At 29.6% G+C, this 19,273-nt stretch overlaps 2 protein-coding genes across 2 annotated transcripts in view; one reads left to right on the forward strand and one right to left on the reverse strand.

The window, feature by feature from the left end:
- Positions 1–15,077, forward strand: part of LOC127287928 (midasin) — a 152,342-nt gene extending 137,265 nt beyond the window's left edge. The window contains exons 6-8 of the mRNA XM_051315080.1: positions 5,969–12,450; positions 14,410–14,650; positions 14,774–15,077. Of these exons, the coding sequence (XP_051171037.1) occupies positions 5,969–12,450; positions 14,410–14,650; positions 14,774–14,956 (6,906 nt within the window). The 3' untranslated portion in view covers positions 14,957–15,077. The remainder of the gene's footprint in view (positions 1–5,968; positions 12,451–14,409; positions 14,651–14,773) is intronic.
- A 2,021-nt stretch (positions 15,078–17,098) lies between these two features.
- The window catches only part of LOC127287929 (protein singed), a 38,803-nt gene continuing 36,628 nt past the window's right edge, over positions 17,099–19,273 (reverse strand). Inside the window, exon 8 of the mRNA XM_051315081.1 lies at positions 17,099–18,522. Coding sequence (XP_051171038.1) covers positions 18,317–18,522 — 206 coding nt within the window. The 3' untranslated portion in view covers positions 17,099–18,316. The remainder of the gene's footprint in view (positions 18,523–19,273) is intronic.

A 19,273-nucleotide genomic window follows, 5' to 3' on the forward strand; every position in this document is an offset into this window, starting at 1 on the left:
ATTATGTTTACAATAATAATAAAATTTATTAATTAATTATGTATTAATTATAATATTAATAATAATTTATTTTAAGGATACATTTAGTATAAGTATATATTATATTATTAATAATTATTTATTTCATTAATAATAATTTAATTTAACTTTTTATTTAATAACAAAAATATTTTATAATTATTAATTTTAAAATTTATTTCAATTCATATTTCGCGCCAATGCGCTGTGCTCGAAAACAAAGCAGTTGCTTTCATGACGTCACGCAGTGCTTCGAGGCAAAGCAAAAAGTGCTTTCACCCCGAGCAAAAGCGCTTTAAAAGCAGTTAACTGAATGCGCTATGAGTTACATCGGAGACCATGGTAGCGCTGATGATCCAGTCCCCAGAAAACTGGCGGCTCATCGAGACCTTTATCATCTCTATTATGATGAGAAAGGATGTCGATGGCCTATTTATTTATTTTATTATTCATTTTGTCTTTTATTGTCTTTTTACAATTTTATGTTTATTTTATTTTTGTGTTTTTATATTTCAGTCTTTTTGCAGTTTTTATTTATATTTTATGTGTTCTTTTGTCTTTTTACAATTTTTTTTTTGTTGACTTTATTCATTTTATATTTTATTTATTTATTGACTGTTTTATTGTGTTTCTTTTATGGTGTTTCTTTTATGGTGTGCTGTTAATTCCGCTTTGACATGGAAAAAATTTTTATTATTTTAAAATTCTAACGCAGGATGTCCGCAGGACTGGACAAGGTCGCTTTGCGAAAGAGTAGGAGCGCCACCCTCGAAGGCAAAAGTCTTCACGATAGTTCCGAGGGTGGATAAAGGGCTCCTAAGATGGGTTGACGGGTTTTGGTGGGTCAATTCATTTTAATTAGTTTTTTTTTACTGTGAATACTCACTTTAACACTGTACAATTAAACAGCGCGACTGTCACTTGGAAGGACAACTTTCAACTGTTGTATCTATTTTAAATGGCCCCTATGCTACTTTATATTTTACTATAGTGTATATAAATGTGTCCTCTAGTGGATTCAATAGCTAAAACATTTAAATTTAAAAAAAAAAATTTATTTTGACCAGGTTTTTCGCAATCTGGCCCATTGTACGCTGGGTTTTCCGGGGGCACAAAAGCATTAACCCTTTAAGGCCCGTGGTACATACGCTGTACCACAAATTCGTTAAAGTCATCATAACTTTGAAAATAATAAATATTATTCAAAATTTCAAATTTCTAGTTGTAGTCAAACTATTCCAACAAGTAAAAAACATGAAATAGAAATAAATAAATTATGCATTAATTAATAAACTATAAAATAAATAAATATAACAGTACCAAGATTTACCATAAATTTCTTTTACAGTGTAACAAAAAATAAAAAATTACAAATGAAATTAAAATAGGTATTATTATTATCAGACTTGTTTTTGGGGTCGCTGATTACGAATCTGAAGTCAGAATTTAAAAATTCAAAATGGCGGATCCAATATGGCCGACGACTTTTTGAAAATCTAATGCAATTCGCATGAAACTTGTTACTCGGGGGTTTTTGGGGTCGCTGATTACGAAATGGGTATTAGTTTTTCAAAATTAAAAATGGCGGATCCAAAATGGCGGACGACTTTTTGAAAATCTAATGCAATTCGCATGAAACTTGTTACTCGGGGGTTTTTGGGGTCGCTGATTACGAAATGGGTATTAGTTTTTCAAAATTCAAAATGGCGGACGACTTTTTGAAAATCTAATGCAATTCGCTTGAGACTTGTTACACGGAGGTTTTTAGGGTCACTGATTACCATTCACCATCAAAGGCAAGTGTAGAAAATGCTTCGGCCAGTAAAGGAAAGAGTAGAAAGTTATCCCGCCAGTGAAGGCAAGAGTAGAAAGGGAACTGACCAGTACTGGCAAGAGTCGAAAGGAAACCGACCAGTGAAGGCAAGAGTAGAAAGGGAACCGACCAGTAAAGGCAAGAGTAGGAAATGATCCGGCCAGTGAAGACAAGACTGGAAAAGGAACCGACTAGTAAAGGCAAGAGTAGGAAACGATCCGGCCAGTGATGGCAAGAGTAGAAAGGGAACCGACCAGTAAAGCAAGAGTACGAAATGACCCGCCAGTGAAGGCAAGAGTCGATAGGGAACCGATCAGTAAAGGCAAGAGTAGAAAAGATTTTTATTTGTGGTATTGAGAGAAACAATCAACACAAAGTGCTACCTTGCACACAGTGCAGATCGTTTTTGTTCGAGATTGTTTCTTTTGCTTCTTATAGCAATAAACACATCTTCTTCTTGTAGGTCCAATTTTAATTTCGTGACTTTTTTTCGACTTCCGAATCTGATCTTTGACTTTTGTAATTTTAACAGCGGTTGGTCGTCCGCGTTTTTTGGTAGATGAAAAATTACCTATCATTTGTCTTGCCAAATTTATCCGGAATAACAGTTGATCGGTTTGTTTTTCACCTTTGCCTGTCTTCCATAGAATAGATGCGTTTACTATCGCTAAGTCAATTAGGAAATAAAGAATTCTGTGCCATCATTTTCTTGACCTATGACCAAGAGCGTAGCGTTCTTTTTTTTGATCGAATAAATCGACGCCACCCATATAGCGATTGTAATCATCAATGGCTTTCGGACATGGAACTTTACTTTTAGAACCGTCTTTATTTTTCCTATTCACTTCAGATACACTTTCAGGATTATGAGCTGTTGTCAATATTGTGACTGATTTTGAATCTTGCCATTTTATTGCTGCAAGACAACCTTTTGTCCGAAACAGATACTCACCTCGTTGCATCTTATCCTTCTTTTTCATCATGTCTGGTAGATTTTTTCGGTTTGATCTGACGGTACCGACTGCAAATATTCTCCTAGCTTGAAGCTGATACATTAGCGATACTAAGGTGAAGAAATTGTCAAATGTAATTAAATTATTACTGTTTCGCAAATTTTTTGTTAAATTTAAAACAACTCACTCACCTAGACTATCGCCTGATGAATCAATGGTAGTCGATTTGCCGGTATAAATTTCAAATTTTTGGACATAACCCGTCTTAGAATCAGCTAAAACCCAAACTTTGTAACCTCTTTTGATGGGTTTCTGAGGCATGTATTGCTTCAAGCTTGAACGACCCTTAAATTTTATCATAGACTCATCAACAGATGAAATGTTTGAATGGCGATAAGCTCGTTCTATATTATAATTTAAGTCTTCGATCAAAGGTCTGACTTTGTGCAATTTATCATAATTTGGATCGTTTTTTTGGTAGAAAGGTTTGATTAGAATTTATATGAATTTTACCCGCAATTTTTTTGAAACGTTCACGTATCATAACATTGGACACAGCAGGTACGCCAAGAAAAGGATCAGTACTCCAGTAGTGACGTATTGATAGAAGTTTATGAATTCCCATAATAATCACTATAGTCCCATCCAGGCTTTCAGCTCATCGTTAGTTATATCGGACCAAATCTCGGCATTTCTCGTTTCTTCGGAATCATTAGAATTAGCAGAAATAGTTTCAAATGCATAAGCATTTGTTTCCTGTACTATTCTCGATATCATTTCTTCTGTAAAAAGTCGCTGAAAAATATCTTTTTCAGTCTGCCTCTTACCAATTTGTATTTTTGGGCCTGGTTCGCATTCAAGAATTTCTTTATCTCTCAATTTACCATTACTGGGTACCCAATTTATTTCTGATTCTAATTCAGTACTATCAGTATCCTCATCAACAATTTCTTCATCAGTATCATCAGAATCTGAAATTTGTTCATTTTCAGCATGCTGATAGTCTTCACTGTCTGATGTCAAATCACCTTCTGATTCTGAGTTCTCATCATTATCTGAAAGAGAATATTTCGCCTGAAAGTTATTACTCGCCTTACCTTTTTCCTTTCGATTCATTTTTTTCAAATGTTAATAATTTTTTAAAATCACAGGATGGTTGGCACAAATATGCCCACAAATGTAAGTAAAATAAAAATAAATGAACTGCAACTGTAACTGTGAGTAAACTAGCTTTTTAGCAGCTAAAGCATCAATAAAAGCAACTAGCGATATGAGCGTGCTTGGTTCAAACGAATAAACACAAATGACAGTAAATCGACTAATCTGGTATTTGTTTCTTATGTTATAGGTATAATGAACAAATGTTATTGGTCTATACTGATTTACTTTCAATTATAACAGCTAAAGCATCGCGCAATGGAAACAACAACACTGAAGAGTCAAGACTCGAAACAATAAAAATAAATTACTTTCAACTAGCTAATCTGTCATTTGTTTTTTTTATTAAGTAAGAAAACAAATTTTATTTCTTTATAATAATATAATTTTTATATGATTTAAGGAAATGAAATTTGCTTCCTTCACATAATATATTAAGAAAAAAGTTCCAAACTGACCAATTAACTGTCATTTGTTTCTGTTCCTTTCAACCAAGTGCGGTATTTCCAGTTGTTTGTTGTTGTTGTTTCCATTAACACTTTAGTCGTTAAAATTAAAATTAAATTATTAAAAACAAATAACAATAGTTATATAAAAAATTAAAAGGTAGACTAGAAAGTTGACTGTCCTTTGTTTTTGACAGTTCGAGCCAAGCGCACTAATGTTATAACGGTTGTTTATATTGATGCTTTAGTCGCTAAAAAGCTAGTTTACTTAGTTATAAGAAAATGTATTTTTCCCTAAATCATGCGAGTAATAACTTTCAGACGAAATATTCCCTTTCAGATAATAATGAAAACTACGAATCAGAAGCTGATTTTACGTCATTAAATAATGAGGATTATCTGCATGCTGAAAAAGAACAAATTTCAGATTCTGACCAAGACAGTGTTGAGGAAGACACTGACAATACTGAACAAGTGTCCAAAAAACGGATACATGGTAAAGTAAATTTAAGAGTAAAGAAAGTTCTGAATGTGATCCAGGCCCAACAATACCAACAAGTAAAAAAAAGATAAATATATTTTTCATCAAATGCTTACAAAAGAAGACGGCCCTATAAATAAAGTGCCTGTTTACCGTAATTTTGAATTTTGTTTATAGTACTGGATCCGCCATTTAAAATTTTTAAATTTCGACATCAGATTCGTAATCAGTGACCCCAAAAACCCCCGAGTAACAAGTTTCAAGCAAATCCGTTTGGTTTTTAATTTTTTGTCCGCCATATTGGATCCTCCGTTTTGAATTTTTAAATTTCGACATCAGATTCGTAATCAGCGACCCCAAAAACCCCCGAGTAACAAATTTCAAGCAAATCCGTTTGGTTTTTAATTTTTTTGTCCGCCATTTTGAATTTTGAAAAACTAATACCCATTTCGTAATCAGCGACCCCAAAAACCCCCAAGTAACAAGTTTCAAGCGAATTCCATTAGATTTTCAAAAAGTCGTCCGCCATATTGGATCCGCCATTTTGAATTTTTAAATTCTGACTTCAAATTCGTAATCAGCGACCCCAAAAACCCTTAGATACTAAGTGTAGTCAAAATTGAATCGGTGGAAATAATTCGGGCCTTAAAGGGTTAAGCCAATCTGTGTGATTTTTAATTTTTCGTCCGACATATTTGATCCGATATTTTGGATTTTTAAATTTTGCAAATCTGACTTCAGATTCGTATTCAGTGACCCCTATAACGTTTAGAATGTTTTGTTTATTATTCTAATTGCGTGACTAAAAGGGTTAAATAGAAATTTTTATGAATTAATTAATGCGGTTAAAATTATAATTCTTTGATATGAAAATTAATATAGACTATAGAAATACGACAATTTAGAATTTGATTTCACGAATATTCTCTTAAGTGCAAAAAATATTTTTACGTCTCTTTAAAAAAAATGAGCTAATACTTTTTGAGTTATTAAAATATCTTTTTTCACCCAAAAATTAAATAAAATTCCACTGTAAAATTTGTTTTTATAAACATTTACTATCAAAACTCGATAATAAGAACTTACCTTTTTCTGTTAGATGGAGGAAAAATCTCGTTCTACGCCTGCATTGCTGAATTTAATACTGGAATTATTATTGAATAAATCTCAAACCAAAAATGAAACATCTGTTCTTTCAATGCCTTCTCTCGGTGCACATGAATCACGCATAAATCAACTTAAAAAACTCAACATTTTATTATGGAGAAATAGTGTATCATTTAATTGTTTAAAATTTGATAGTCTATTAAACGATCAAAAAATGCTATTCACATGTGGCGATTACTTTTTAACATTGAGCCAGAAATTGCAGCTTGCAGAACAATTGAACTTGTGTGATAAAGAAAAAAATCTTTTGTCGGAATTTAATGAAATTCTTAAAGAATTAAAAATTGAACCCGAAACTGAACATAAGATATTTAAACGAGGTAAAGCGTGGGCATTGTTTGGTTATGTTCAAACTTCTTTATTTACTTCGCTGGGATATGTTGATCCACTTTATAAAATTGAACGAAAACTTGAATACGCCGAAGAAGATATTAAGGATTTAAAATGTACGTTTTATACTAAAATTTTAGAATCTCGTATTTTTGGCGACAAACAAATTCAGAATTCGCATTCTCGTTTCATGGAAATAGAACCGACTATAAATAATATTCTTGCTGAACGAGAAATTCTTAAAACAAAGAAAGCTTATCGACCCGCTAATACAGATTTCTTAATTCTCGTCAAAGATTTTGAAAATTTACGTAACACTTTAGGTAGTTTTCACGTTATTCAAAATCATGTTTTAGAGCTTTCAAAAGTTTTCATCGATTTTATGAACAACAAAAATGCAGATATTAAGACAGCAGAAAGAGTTGTACTCAGAACCGAAACATGGCAAGAATCATTGGAACAATTCATTGATCGAATTGAAAGTCGCTTCCTGTCATCTTATCCCGATCTCATTTTACCTGCATTTGCAGCATTATCTGACATGAAACATGGAATTGATATGATGAAAAATCATATTCAACGACTAATTTCTAAAACTTTGACAAATCATCAAGACGCTACTGTCGAAGATTTAATTGAAAAAATGATTTCCTTCCCTACTATTTATCCTCAACAATCATGTTTACTTGATTTAGTCAATTTTTGTACACTCGATTCTACTAGAGAACTTATTAATAAAAATTTACAAACTGATTCTTTTAGGGAACAATTTAAAATCACATTGTCTGGCTTACATGAATTGAATAATTATATTTTATTAAACGGAACATTATCAAAATCTTTGTGGATTAAATTAAGTGAAATAATGCATCAAATTATTTTAATTTGGAAACAGCAGGAGAAGGAAATTCTCAAGCGAGAAATCGAGAAGGAGAGTGTGTATAAAAACCGTTCTCAAATTCATGGATCTCAAATGAAAGAAGAGGAAGAAATAAAATTAGAGCTGGAGAATCTCTTCCCCACTTATAAAGATAAAGATTTCAATGATTTTGGAATTGATGCTCAGGAAGAGTTTATAGAAGTTAGAACCAAAGAACGCAGTCCCGTTCTGCTTTCAGTTAACGATATTCAGGAAGTTAATCGATTGTATTCGAATATTTTGATATTTTGCACGACTTCCAATTGGCTGAAGAACTCTTTGCAATGTAAAACTCCAGATTATGTCAATCCACTGCTTATACGTTACAACACAGTTGGATTATTATTAGACAATGTGACAGCGTCATTAAGTTCGAAAATTTCCCAAAAGTTGTATTCTAGTTTAAATTATTTAACACACACTACACTATCTATTAGTCAGGGAAAAAAATTATTGAATCAGAAAACATCATTTGATTTTTATAAAGACAGCAACATAGCTGAAGTAACTTTGTGTGTATCATTATTGAGAAATGTCTTCGATAAAATTTCTCTTCTACTAAATGAATGGCCTGAACATCCAACATTGAGAGCTATTCGAACTGTGATCAAGAGAATCCTCGAGTTTCCAATAACTTCTTCTATTTCAAGATTCCTAACTGGTTTAGAATTATTGCTAGTGAAAATGAAAGAATGGGAAGAAAATGCTCACAAAGATGTTAGTCTTTTTGAACACATGTCTCTACTCACACAACAGATAATTTCTTGGAGGAAACTTGAACTATCATCCTGGAAGGATTGTTTAAACGTCACATTCCAGAGACTTCAATCTCAAAGTGCAAAATGGTGCTTTTGGCTGTACATTTTGCTGGAAAGTTACATCACTAAAACTTATAACCCAGACGAAGTTGACTATTTTGATGACCAAAATGTCGTGAATGAAGAACTTTCTCCAGAAAAATTAATAGAGGTCCTTCACTATTTCATTTCTAAATCTCCTCTTGTGGAATTTGAAGCCAGGCTTGAATTGCTTTTAACTTTCCACTGTCATGCTTTCCATTTTAATTCCAGTCCAGAGAGAGACGATGTATTGTCTATAACGTGGAATGTGTACAACTACTACAAACAATTTACAAACGATGTAAATACAAAAATTAATAGTATACGAAATCCAATTGAAAAGAAGCTCAAGGACTTTGTCAAAATTACTCGCTGGAATGACATCAGTTATTGGGCTGTGAAAGAAACAATTGCCAAGTCTCACAAAACTTTACACAAATTTATTAAGGAATATGAAAAAGAATTAAAAGAGAATGTAACTAATTGCCTAGTTGTAAAGTCTACAAATGGTGTAATAAACAATGTTTTAAAAGATAAACATGAAATAAATTCGGATGTTTTTATCCTTCCAACGGAATTAATCAATCATAAAATTCTGCCAAGAGATCTGTTAGATAAAATAAAAACCGAAATTGTCACATCGAAGTACTCTGAAATTCGACTAAATCTCGAGAATTTAGTTGAAGATTATATGGAACGTAGTGCTAATTTGAAGAAATTAGAAATTGATAACACATTACCAAAACCAAAGCAAATTTCACATGCTAAAAGTGTACTGCAGCAAAAAAAGAAAGCATTGTCCGATTACTTTAAAACAATAGCTCATTTGGGAATTTCCTATAGAATTGGAATTTTAGCTTGGAAAAATAAACGAGATACTGTCATTGATTTGATGATATCTCCTGTGGATTTAAACGCAGCTTTGAGAAATTTTACATCGGATGCAGATAAATCGATGATAGAACAATGGAACGGATGTGAAAATTATTACCAAAAAGCAATTGCCGAATTTATTGCTTTAACTCAAATCTTATCGAATGCACATAAAGATTTAAATCCCTTAAATGTTGAACGATTTAAAGGTTACTCGGCTCACATGCTATTGATGGCGAACGAACAAAAAAGAACTCTGGTACGAGAAATAAAATACTTTGTAGCTCTTCGTTCTCAAATCGCAAGCCTAAAAGTAAAAGACAATCTTCCGAAGCAACAAGATTTATTCAAAATTGCCAAATCCTTTAAGGAATTGTTAATATTTTTACAATCAAACTTAGAACAATTACAACTTTATCTCAACGCTTGTCCATCTAAATCTGATATTGAAGAAAACGAGCCCTATGACTTGGAAGAAATCACTCTCCCCATTCTTTACAACACTAAAGAAGATTCGAATATAAATTCCGTCATTGAGAATTATTCCAATTTAGTAAAGACCATTTCTAATCAATTTAATAAAATATTTCATAATATTTACAATTGTGAGGAATTTGTTCCAATTTTGACAATGGAACATTTTAATTATTTAACTAAAAGTTACAAAAGTCTGGAAAATTTGCAAATTAAATTAACTGAAATTGAAAAAGCATTTGGAAATTTCAATCATCCTTTGTTTAAAAATATTAAATATATTAATAAAAGAATTTCTAATAACTTACAAGAATTAAATGAATTTGAAAATAAATCCAGTGTTCAACAAATGGAAAGTTTTGATAAAAATTCGTTTGAAAAAATGTTAACTGACGTATTTCTTATAGTGTTGAATAAATTAGAGGAAGAAAATCAAGAAAATGTAATTTCCTTTTCTACAAATGAATTGTTAGATCAGAAGAATATTTTCAGTGAAATGCTTAAATCACTAAAGTACAAAATAACAGAAATGAATTTAGAAGATATTTTTACCAACTTTAACAAATTGATATTGATGATTCACAATTCAGACACAGTACACGCAAACTTATATTTTCAAATGATTAAGAAATATCTACCTCTACTGGAACAATATTTACTGTACACTCAATTCTATTTAAACGAACAAATTGCCAGTTTACGATTGACATCTAAAATGCTTCATTTGCAATTGAATGTTTTTCTCGATTTGGCCACCAATGGTTTTTGCATACCAAAAAATCTTGATCTCGACATTGATCCCAATGGTGAAGAAGGTTCTCAAGAAAATACGGGAAAAGGCGGAATGGGTCTAAGCAATGAAGAAGGAGTTCAAGATGTTTCTGACAGAATTGAAAGTGAAGATCAATTGGAAGAAGCTAAATCTAAAGATCAAGAAGAACAAGATATGGATAATAAATCATGTCCGGAAGAAGAAAAAGGTATCGACATGTCCGAAGATTTTGAAGGTAAATTGCAAGACATTGAAAAGGGAGAAAATGACAATGAAAATAGTGATAATGATGATGACGATGATGGTGATTTAGATAAAGAAATGGGAGAAACAAATGAGGGAGAAAATCAACAAGATAAAGAATTATGGAGTGATGATGAGAAAGAAGAAAATAAAAATGAGGAAAATTTAAATGAAGATGATAATGCTGGAAAAGGAGAGGAACTTGATGATGAGACAATGGGTGCCAAAAATAATGATGAAGCATTGTCTAAGGAATCCAAGGAATATAAAGAGAAAGAGGAGATATCAGAATTAAATGAACCGGACATTAATGATGATCAAATAGATCCGTATCATGGTAATCAACAACCGGAAATAGAACCCGATGCACTTGATTTACCCGATGATATTAATTTAGACAATGAAGACAATGAAGCGGTAGATCAAGAAAAACAAGAAGAAGATTTATTTGACATTGATAATATGAAAGAACCAGTTTTACCTCCAGATGATGAAGCTAAGGAAGATATAGAAGACGTTACTAAAGAAGACACTGAGAATAATGAACGAGATGAAGTTGAATCAGACCCTGAAGATGAACCTTCAGACAAAAATATTGAAGCTGCTCCAATGGAAAGTGAAGTTCCTGCTGAAGATTCTGAAGTCGCTGCTGAAGAAAATGATTCAGAAAATCAAGTTAATATTAACGATTTCGATGGAAAAGCGGAAAATGGAATGCAGGTGGATGTTGAAACAGAAGGAACTCAGAATTCCGTGAATCAAGAAAATGAAGAAAAGAAGTCACAAAGGGAGAATATTCAAAATTCCCAAAATGATTACGGTACAGGCGAATCTCATCAAGGTTCAGGTAAAACCGAAACTGCTTTGGATGAAGGTGGAGCTCAAACTGATAAAAGAAATAATGAAGAAAATAAAAGCAAAAAACGAAAGTCACTAAAAGAAATGGATAACAAAAATATGTCTCTAATGGAGGAAAATGAACCAATGATGAAGAAAACGAAAACAAATATTCAGGAACGTCAAAATGAGCATGAAGATCTCGACGACAAAGAATTAAATGATGAAACTAATGAAACTAAAGAAACTAATTTTCGACATGTTGATAGTAAAGAAACTTACAATCGTTGTGCAGTCGATGCAGCAACTGAGGATCAAGTTAAAAAACAAGCTACGAAGATTACAATGGATGCGGAAAATGAAGAAAATGAAGAACCAATAGACATAAATATGCTTCACGAAGATGAAATAATTGAAGAAAAAACCAATCATATTCAGAAGCCGGAACAAGTATCAACTAGTGAAGATAAAAGTAAAGGAAACTCGTCTTCAGCAGCTAAAAACGAAATTGAACAAATGGAAGTAGATTCCGACCTACCAATTGTAGAAACAACAACAGTTGCAAGAGGGGCAGATTCGGCCTTCTTTACAAATTTGGCAAATTTATCATTGGAAAATGTTTCCAATTTAGAAGTATTTGAACGTACAAGAGATGAAGTCAAACAAGTTTTAGCTCATTGGAGAACAGAACCATCAACACAAGAAGCAATAACTACATGGAATGCTGTAAGCTCAATTACTGACACTGCAGCAAGGGAACTTGCTGAAAAACTGAGATTAGTTTTAGAACCAACACATGCCTCACGCTTGAAAGGTGATTATAAAACAGGAAAGCGAATCAACATGCGTAAAATTATCCCCTACATAGCAAGTCAATTTAGAAAGGATAAAATCTGGTTGAGAAGAACAAAGCCATCCAAAAGAAACTATCAAATCGTTTTGGCAATTGACGATTCGAGTAGTATGGTAGACAATGATTCCAAGGAAATAGCATTTGAGTCACTTTCATTAATAAGCAAAGCAATGACGTACTTGGAAGCTGGTGAACTTGGTGTAATTAGCTTTGGTGAAGATATAAATGTTTTACATCCTCTTGGAGAAGTTTTTACTCAAGAAAGTGGAGCGAGGTAAGATTTTCAGTTATAAATTGGTAGAATTTCTTATGAATTGAATTTTAATTTCAATCATTTTTATTTTACTGTAAATTCTTGTGATTTATTAGATTTTATTTTCGAAAAAATGAGGTAATTTTTGAACATTTGTATAAGTATCTGTTTTCAAATGTCACAAAAATAACAATAAAATAAAAAAAAAAACTATCAATAAGTCGAATGACTAATTTGAGTGGCCGAAAGTAAATATTTGAAATAATGTAAATTCACTTTAATAAATTTTTTCAATATTAATAAATTAATACATAATACTTTTTTGTTAATTTTTTTTTTATCTAAAAAGAGAAATATCAAAATTCAAAGAAGAAATTTCAGGGTTGCCACGGATCAGGGAAAGTCAGAATTTTATGAAAAGTACTGGAAAAATATCATCTAAAAATGCTACTAAAATTATAATTTTTGAAATTTTCAATTCAAACTTTTGCTTCTAAAAATTGTCTTACATTTTTATAACTTTAGGCCTTGGATCGACTTTTGAAAGAAAAAACGTCATTTTAGTTGATTTACAATTACAAGAAAAGTCTAAAAAGTCCTCTTTTAATTAATTAAAATTGTTAATTACCTAATTTTTTGAATAAATTTAATTAGTTTATAATTACTTTATTATTATTAACAATTTGTTATTAGAAATAAAATAAAATTTATTAATTCCTTAATAAAAATGTTTTTCACAAAAATATTTTCAAGAATTTTTCTTTTTAAACCACCGAATTAAACTGATACAATAAATGAATATTAGAGAATTTTTAACTGAAATATGTTCTAAATAATTGAATTTTGATAGAGTTGAAGTAAAGATTTTTAGAAATAATTGTATTCTTCATATTTTTTTATGTAATTGAATTTTTGAAAAACTTGATTAAAGTTATATGTTTTATAAGATTTAAGCAATAATTAAACATTGGAGAATTTTGATTTGGAAAATATTTTAAATAATTGAATTTTCAAAAATCTTGATTAAAATTATTAAAATTAAATTACTCAACAAAGAATTTTAAATAAAAAATTTAAAAATTTAATTGTATTTTAGAAGAGTTTGAGTTTTGAGATATAATAATTGAATTTCAGGAGATTATAAATTGAAACTTTAATTTTGAATTGCTGAAATTGTTTTAAAAACTTTAGACAAGAAGTGAATTTTAGTGAATTTTCAGTTGAAAACTGTTTTAAATCATGTAATTTTCGAAGAATTTGTTTTAAATTACTGAAAATAATTGATTCTGCAAACAATTCAAGTTAATATATTTTTTTAGTAATTCAATTGAAAAAAAAAGTTGAAAAAATCCTACAATCCGAGACCTGTAATTGAAATATTTGATTTGAATTGACCTCTTGAAATATTTTCATTAGAGTCATGGGAAAAGTTTTAATTTTGACTGCAAATTAGGGAAAAGTCAGGGAAAAACAAAAAATAATATTTTTGTGTCAATCCTGAATTTTAATTCGACAAATTTTTAATAATAAAAATATCTAAATTAAAATTTTATTTGAAAACTAAAATATTTATATTAATTATTATTTTATGAATATAATCAATGTAACATCATTTGGAAAAAATATATAGGAGAGAGTAGAGCGTAACTAATTAAAGAGTTTTAAATATAAAATTTTGTATAGATAGTGATTTTTAAAAATACACAAAAAAATTAACAAATTCATAAATATTATCAACTTTTAGGCATAAAATTCCATAATATTTCATAAAAATAATTAGTTAAAATTTTCAATTTAAAGAATTTTATTAGATATAATCATTTTTTAGATAAATTTTCATTTTTTGAAATAGCCTTTAACTGTATTTTTTTTAAACGAATATTTACTTAACAAAATTTTTAGGCACTAAATTCTTATTTTACAGAATTTTTTTTGTTTGAAAAAAAATATCTAATCTTTCTATTTTAATGTATCTTTCAGATTGATGCAGAAAATGAGATTTGAACAAACCAAAACCAAAGTTCCTCAGTTGGTAGATTACAGTATTGATATATTTAATACGCAAAATGATTCAGTGGAAAATGCTAAATTACTTGTCATACTGTCGGATGGTAGGGGAATATTTTCAGAGGGAAAAAACAGAATGAATTATGCAGTACGCAGGGCGAGGTTATCTGGCGTTTTTACAATATTTATTGTAATTGACAATCAAAAGAATAAGGTAATTTATTATTTTTAAAAATTTGCGAAATTTATGTTTTCATTCTTTAAGAGAACATGGAAATATAGAAAAATGATGATTCTTTAAAAACTGAATGATAAATAATAATTTATTTTTCTGAAGGAATCCATTCTTGATATTCGAATGCCTATTGCAAAAATTGGACAACCTCTTGTTATCCAGTCTTACATGGAACATTTTCCATTCCCTTTCTACATGATACTGAGAGATATAAAAGCTCTGCCTGATATTTTAAGTGACGCTCTAAGGCAGTGGTTTGAATTGATTGGAAATATGGACAATTGAAAGATGACACCAAGAATTCAGAATTGTTTTAGGAAGAATGTAGAAATAATATATCTAATAAATAAAATCATGTACAGTATTTTATAAGTGAAACAATAATAAAAATATTTTGCCAACAAAATGACAATATTTTTTATTAATAAAAAATATAAAAACTAATAAAATTAAAAACTTTCAACAATAGGTTGATGGAAAACCAGTATTATTTAAAGAAAAGGATCCTCGTGAAACACTGAGGTGGAACTATACCACGAGGTGAACAGAGGATCTATAATGTATTTTGCATATAATAAAAAAGGTATAAATAAACGTAATAGAGTTTATTTAAAAAACAAAAAAATTATTAATTATACAAATATTCAAACTCGCGAATATAATATATTTATGTATATAAAGAATGTTCAACAATTTTACTGTGGACGCACACCGCTCACTCGCAATCGCTATATTGCACTGCCTGTTATTCGTGTTATAATTCGCGCAATTCGTTTAAATCAGGTTCGCTCGTTAATTATCGGAAATTTCCGTTTTTCGTTTAAATATGAATTCTATCAAGATATACATCTATTGTTGAAAGTTTTTGCTTCCTCGTGGAGGAAGCTTTGTAGTCCTTTCGTTTATAAAACTTTTCAAAGTGGCGAAAACAAATTTTTTCTTTATAGAAACATGTTATATGAGATCCTGATCAATTGTCCGGATGTATGTATGTGTGTGTGTGTGTGTGTGTGTGTGTGGATCCCTTTTTTGTTTAGAAGATAACTTTAACAGGTTTTAATGGATTTAGATAAAATTTGGTAGGCTCATTTATCATATTAATATCTCAAATCTGACCAAAGGATTTTGAAAACTACCCCAAAAAAAATTTTTAAATAGAAAAATTTAAGGTTATATATAATAAAATCGTATTTCTTACGTGAAGACGAATCGATCGATATATATATAAAGTATACATTTGAGGTAAATTTAAAAAATTAATGAAAGTTAAAAAATAAAAAATTCACATTTTGGCTATAAAATTTTGTGATTTTTTAAATTGAAGTTTATATATGAAATAATTGTATTCCTTACGTCAAGACGAATCGATCGATACCGTGGATGTCCCAGTTACCGTCCACCTAAGACCTAGTTTCCGTCCAGTTTAATTTTCAAAATAAAATTTATAAAAAAATTATTTTCTTTTATTTGTTTACTTAAACTAATAAGTCGATTGTGGGCCAAAAGGAATAAATTATTGTTAAAAAATAATTTAAATTACTATACGAGATATTTGTAAAATGGACGGAAACTGGGACATGGACGGTAACTGGTACATCCACGGTATATATAACGTATACATTTGAGGTAAATTTAAAGAATTAATGAAAGTTAAAAAATCAAAATCACATTTTGGCAATAAAATTTTGCTTTCTCCACGAGGAAGCAAATTTTTTTGCTGATCGTAAAGAGGAAGCAAAATGTTCATGTAATGAACATCTGAATTTACAACTTGTTTATTTTATCAAATTTATTTTATTAAATATAAAATTATATTCATTATATAATAATTATATTATATTATAATTATTATTATTCAATTATATTACATTACACTATATTATATTAAATTATATTATATATATATTAATTATATAACAAATAAATCAAAAAATAAAAATATGATAATACCTAAGATTACGATACGATAATTTCAATTCAATTTATTTTAAAAAATTTTGTTAATTAAAATTTTCTATTCATAAGTACAGGCATTGGATTTAAATTTAAATATTTTTAAATCGCTCTTTTTTTATCCTATATATATATTTAAAGGTAACTGTAATTTTTTATATAGAAAAATAGCTATAAATAACTTGATTATGTATTTATTTGTAAAATTTTGTAAAACAAGACAAGATTTTTTACGGTGGACCGCGCGCTATTTTCAAAAAGATCATATAAAACAAAAACCCAAATGTTGAAGATTTATTTCGAATTTAAAATTATTTCGACGGAAAACTCCCATTTCCGTTACATAGTTCAATATAAAGAATAAAAGTAATTTAAGTGTTACGCTTGAGTTTTTTTATAAAGTCTAACAAATAGAAATATGCATGCTTTTATTAAAAAAAAAAATTTTTAAGGAAGAAAGAACTTTTAGACAGATTTTTTGACAGAAATTTGTTTATTTAAAAGCGAGCCAACGATGATAAGGTTTCTTCAAGTGAAGTGTCACAGTGAATAAGCTAAGTTTACATATATCGTATAGAAACAATTATAAAATTGTTTGCATTGAATATTACACTATAAATAGAATATTGTCACTAATAAAAATAATAATAAAAATAATAATAATAATTAATTTTATGACCTTAAAGTGCATTATATGAACACTTGAATAGTCAAATAAACAAATAAAATGAAAATTTGTCAGGTATAACATTTAGAATAAATGTGATAAAAAAATATGGATGATTCCCCACGTTCTAACGCAATTAATACTGATTTTTTAAATAATTTCTCAACGATTTTCAATCTTCTTCTTCATATTCATGACATTTGTGTTCTAAAATAATACTACTAGACTTTATTTAACCATAAAATATAAATATTTAATTTATAGTGAAGTCTCTCAATTTTACAAAAATGTCAATAAATATTATACTAATTACCTAAAAAAAATACTGATTTCTGTCATGTAAATGGCTCTTTAGAAAGCTTTTAAAGCAAAATTATAACGATATATGAATAAAAATGACTTTTTACTTGTGAATACAGAAATCAGTTTTGAATTCGTTACAGTAAAATAGTTTTTAAAAAAAACATGATGAACCATCCATATGTATGACAAATGAAATTCATATAAAAACCATATTAATAATGTATAAAAATTGTTATAAAAATTTTGTCAGTCACAAAATGTAATATTTAATATTTGGTGACTTTTATCGTTGTTGTAAAAACGTATTTCTTAACCTTACAGTTACGTAACATCTATTTGGTACAAAATGCGCGTATACAGTCAAATGAAGCCGCATGTCAGTCAGTATATGTGTGATTGCAATGTATTGAGACTGACATGACGCTTTCCTTACTATATATAAATAGTAAAAATGCATTAAAAATTGGAATGAATCGCAGTCTGATTTCGAGGTCGATAGAAATCGTCTATAAATAGGAATCCAGGAAAGATCATCAGTTTTTGTTTTTTTTTAAGTTTAACGTTCTCAGTACAATATTACCGATTAGCAATTTGAATGGTGTATTCATAAAAATCGTCAGTGCCATTTAATCAGTATTTAATTTCATCGTATCCTTCACTGGGCGCGATTTTGCTTAGAAAAAGAGGTAATAGGTGTGTGGCAATATGTAATGCGATACATGTTAAAATTCCCATTTTGTTGCTGACGCGTAATCTGATTCTCCAAGACGCAAAGCTCCATTCTTTCCGGCTGTCAAGTACCGTCCATCTGTACACTTTATACATATACGCGATGGCTCTCGTAACTCCAAATAAAATCCTTCAGAAGGCATATCAGAATCCACCGTAACGCCTTCACCATCTGCATGCCAGTACTTGCCATTTTGACCTGTTATTTCAATAAACAAAACAAAACATTTTCATTTTAACATGGTCTCAATTACAAAGGGTCGCATGAATATTCCCCACATTGAATTTTATGGAATTTCTATGGTTTCGAAATTAATAAGCTCGCATTTCTATGTTACCGAATTTTATAAAGTAGAATTTATATTGAACCGAATTTTCACATTTAAGTATTTTTATTTCCAAATGTAAAAAATTTTTACCTTAACTTCAATGTAAGAATTAAAACATTAAAAGACCAGATATTTTAGTGTCAATTCTAGGGAGTATTGGAGGTCGCTCTTTCAGATTCTGAGACCAAAATCGCAATTGGTCCATCAAGAAATCCAATATGGCGAATAAAATAAAAAAAACTAAAAAAACCAATGTTTTTTTGAAAAAAATATTTTTTTTAAGTCTTTTTATCTATTTTATTGGTGGATAAAATAGTTGTATTTTCAAAATATGCTTATAAGAACTTTCAATTTCAAGATAGTGGACTCAAGATGTCGGAAAAGTTTCAAAATTCAAAATGGCGGACTTTTTTTAAAGAAACTATCAGATATGTTTGAATCTTGTTACCCGGGGGTTTTCGGAGTCGCTGACTACGATTTCGATGTCAGTTTTCCAAAATTGAAAATGGCAGATCTAATATAGCGACTTAAAAATTGATCGGATCGGAAAAAAATTTTCTATCTAGGGGTTTTCTGCGTCTTTGATTACGAATCTGGTGTTAACATTTAAAAATTCAAAAT

This window comes from Leptopilina boulardi, unplaced genomic scaffold (assembly GCF_019393585.1).
Source record: "Leptopilina boulardi isolate dan_hultmark-lab unplaced genomic scaffold, ZJU_Lbou_2.1 LbouV2_377, whole genome shotgun sequence".
Taxonomy (NCBI): Eukaryota; Metazoa; Arthropoda; class Insecta; order Hymenoptera; family Figitidae; genus Leptopilina; species Leptopilina boulardi.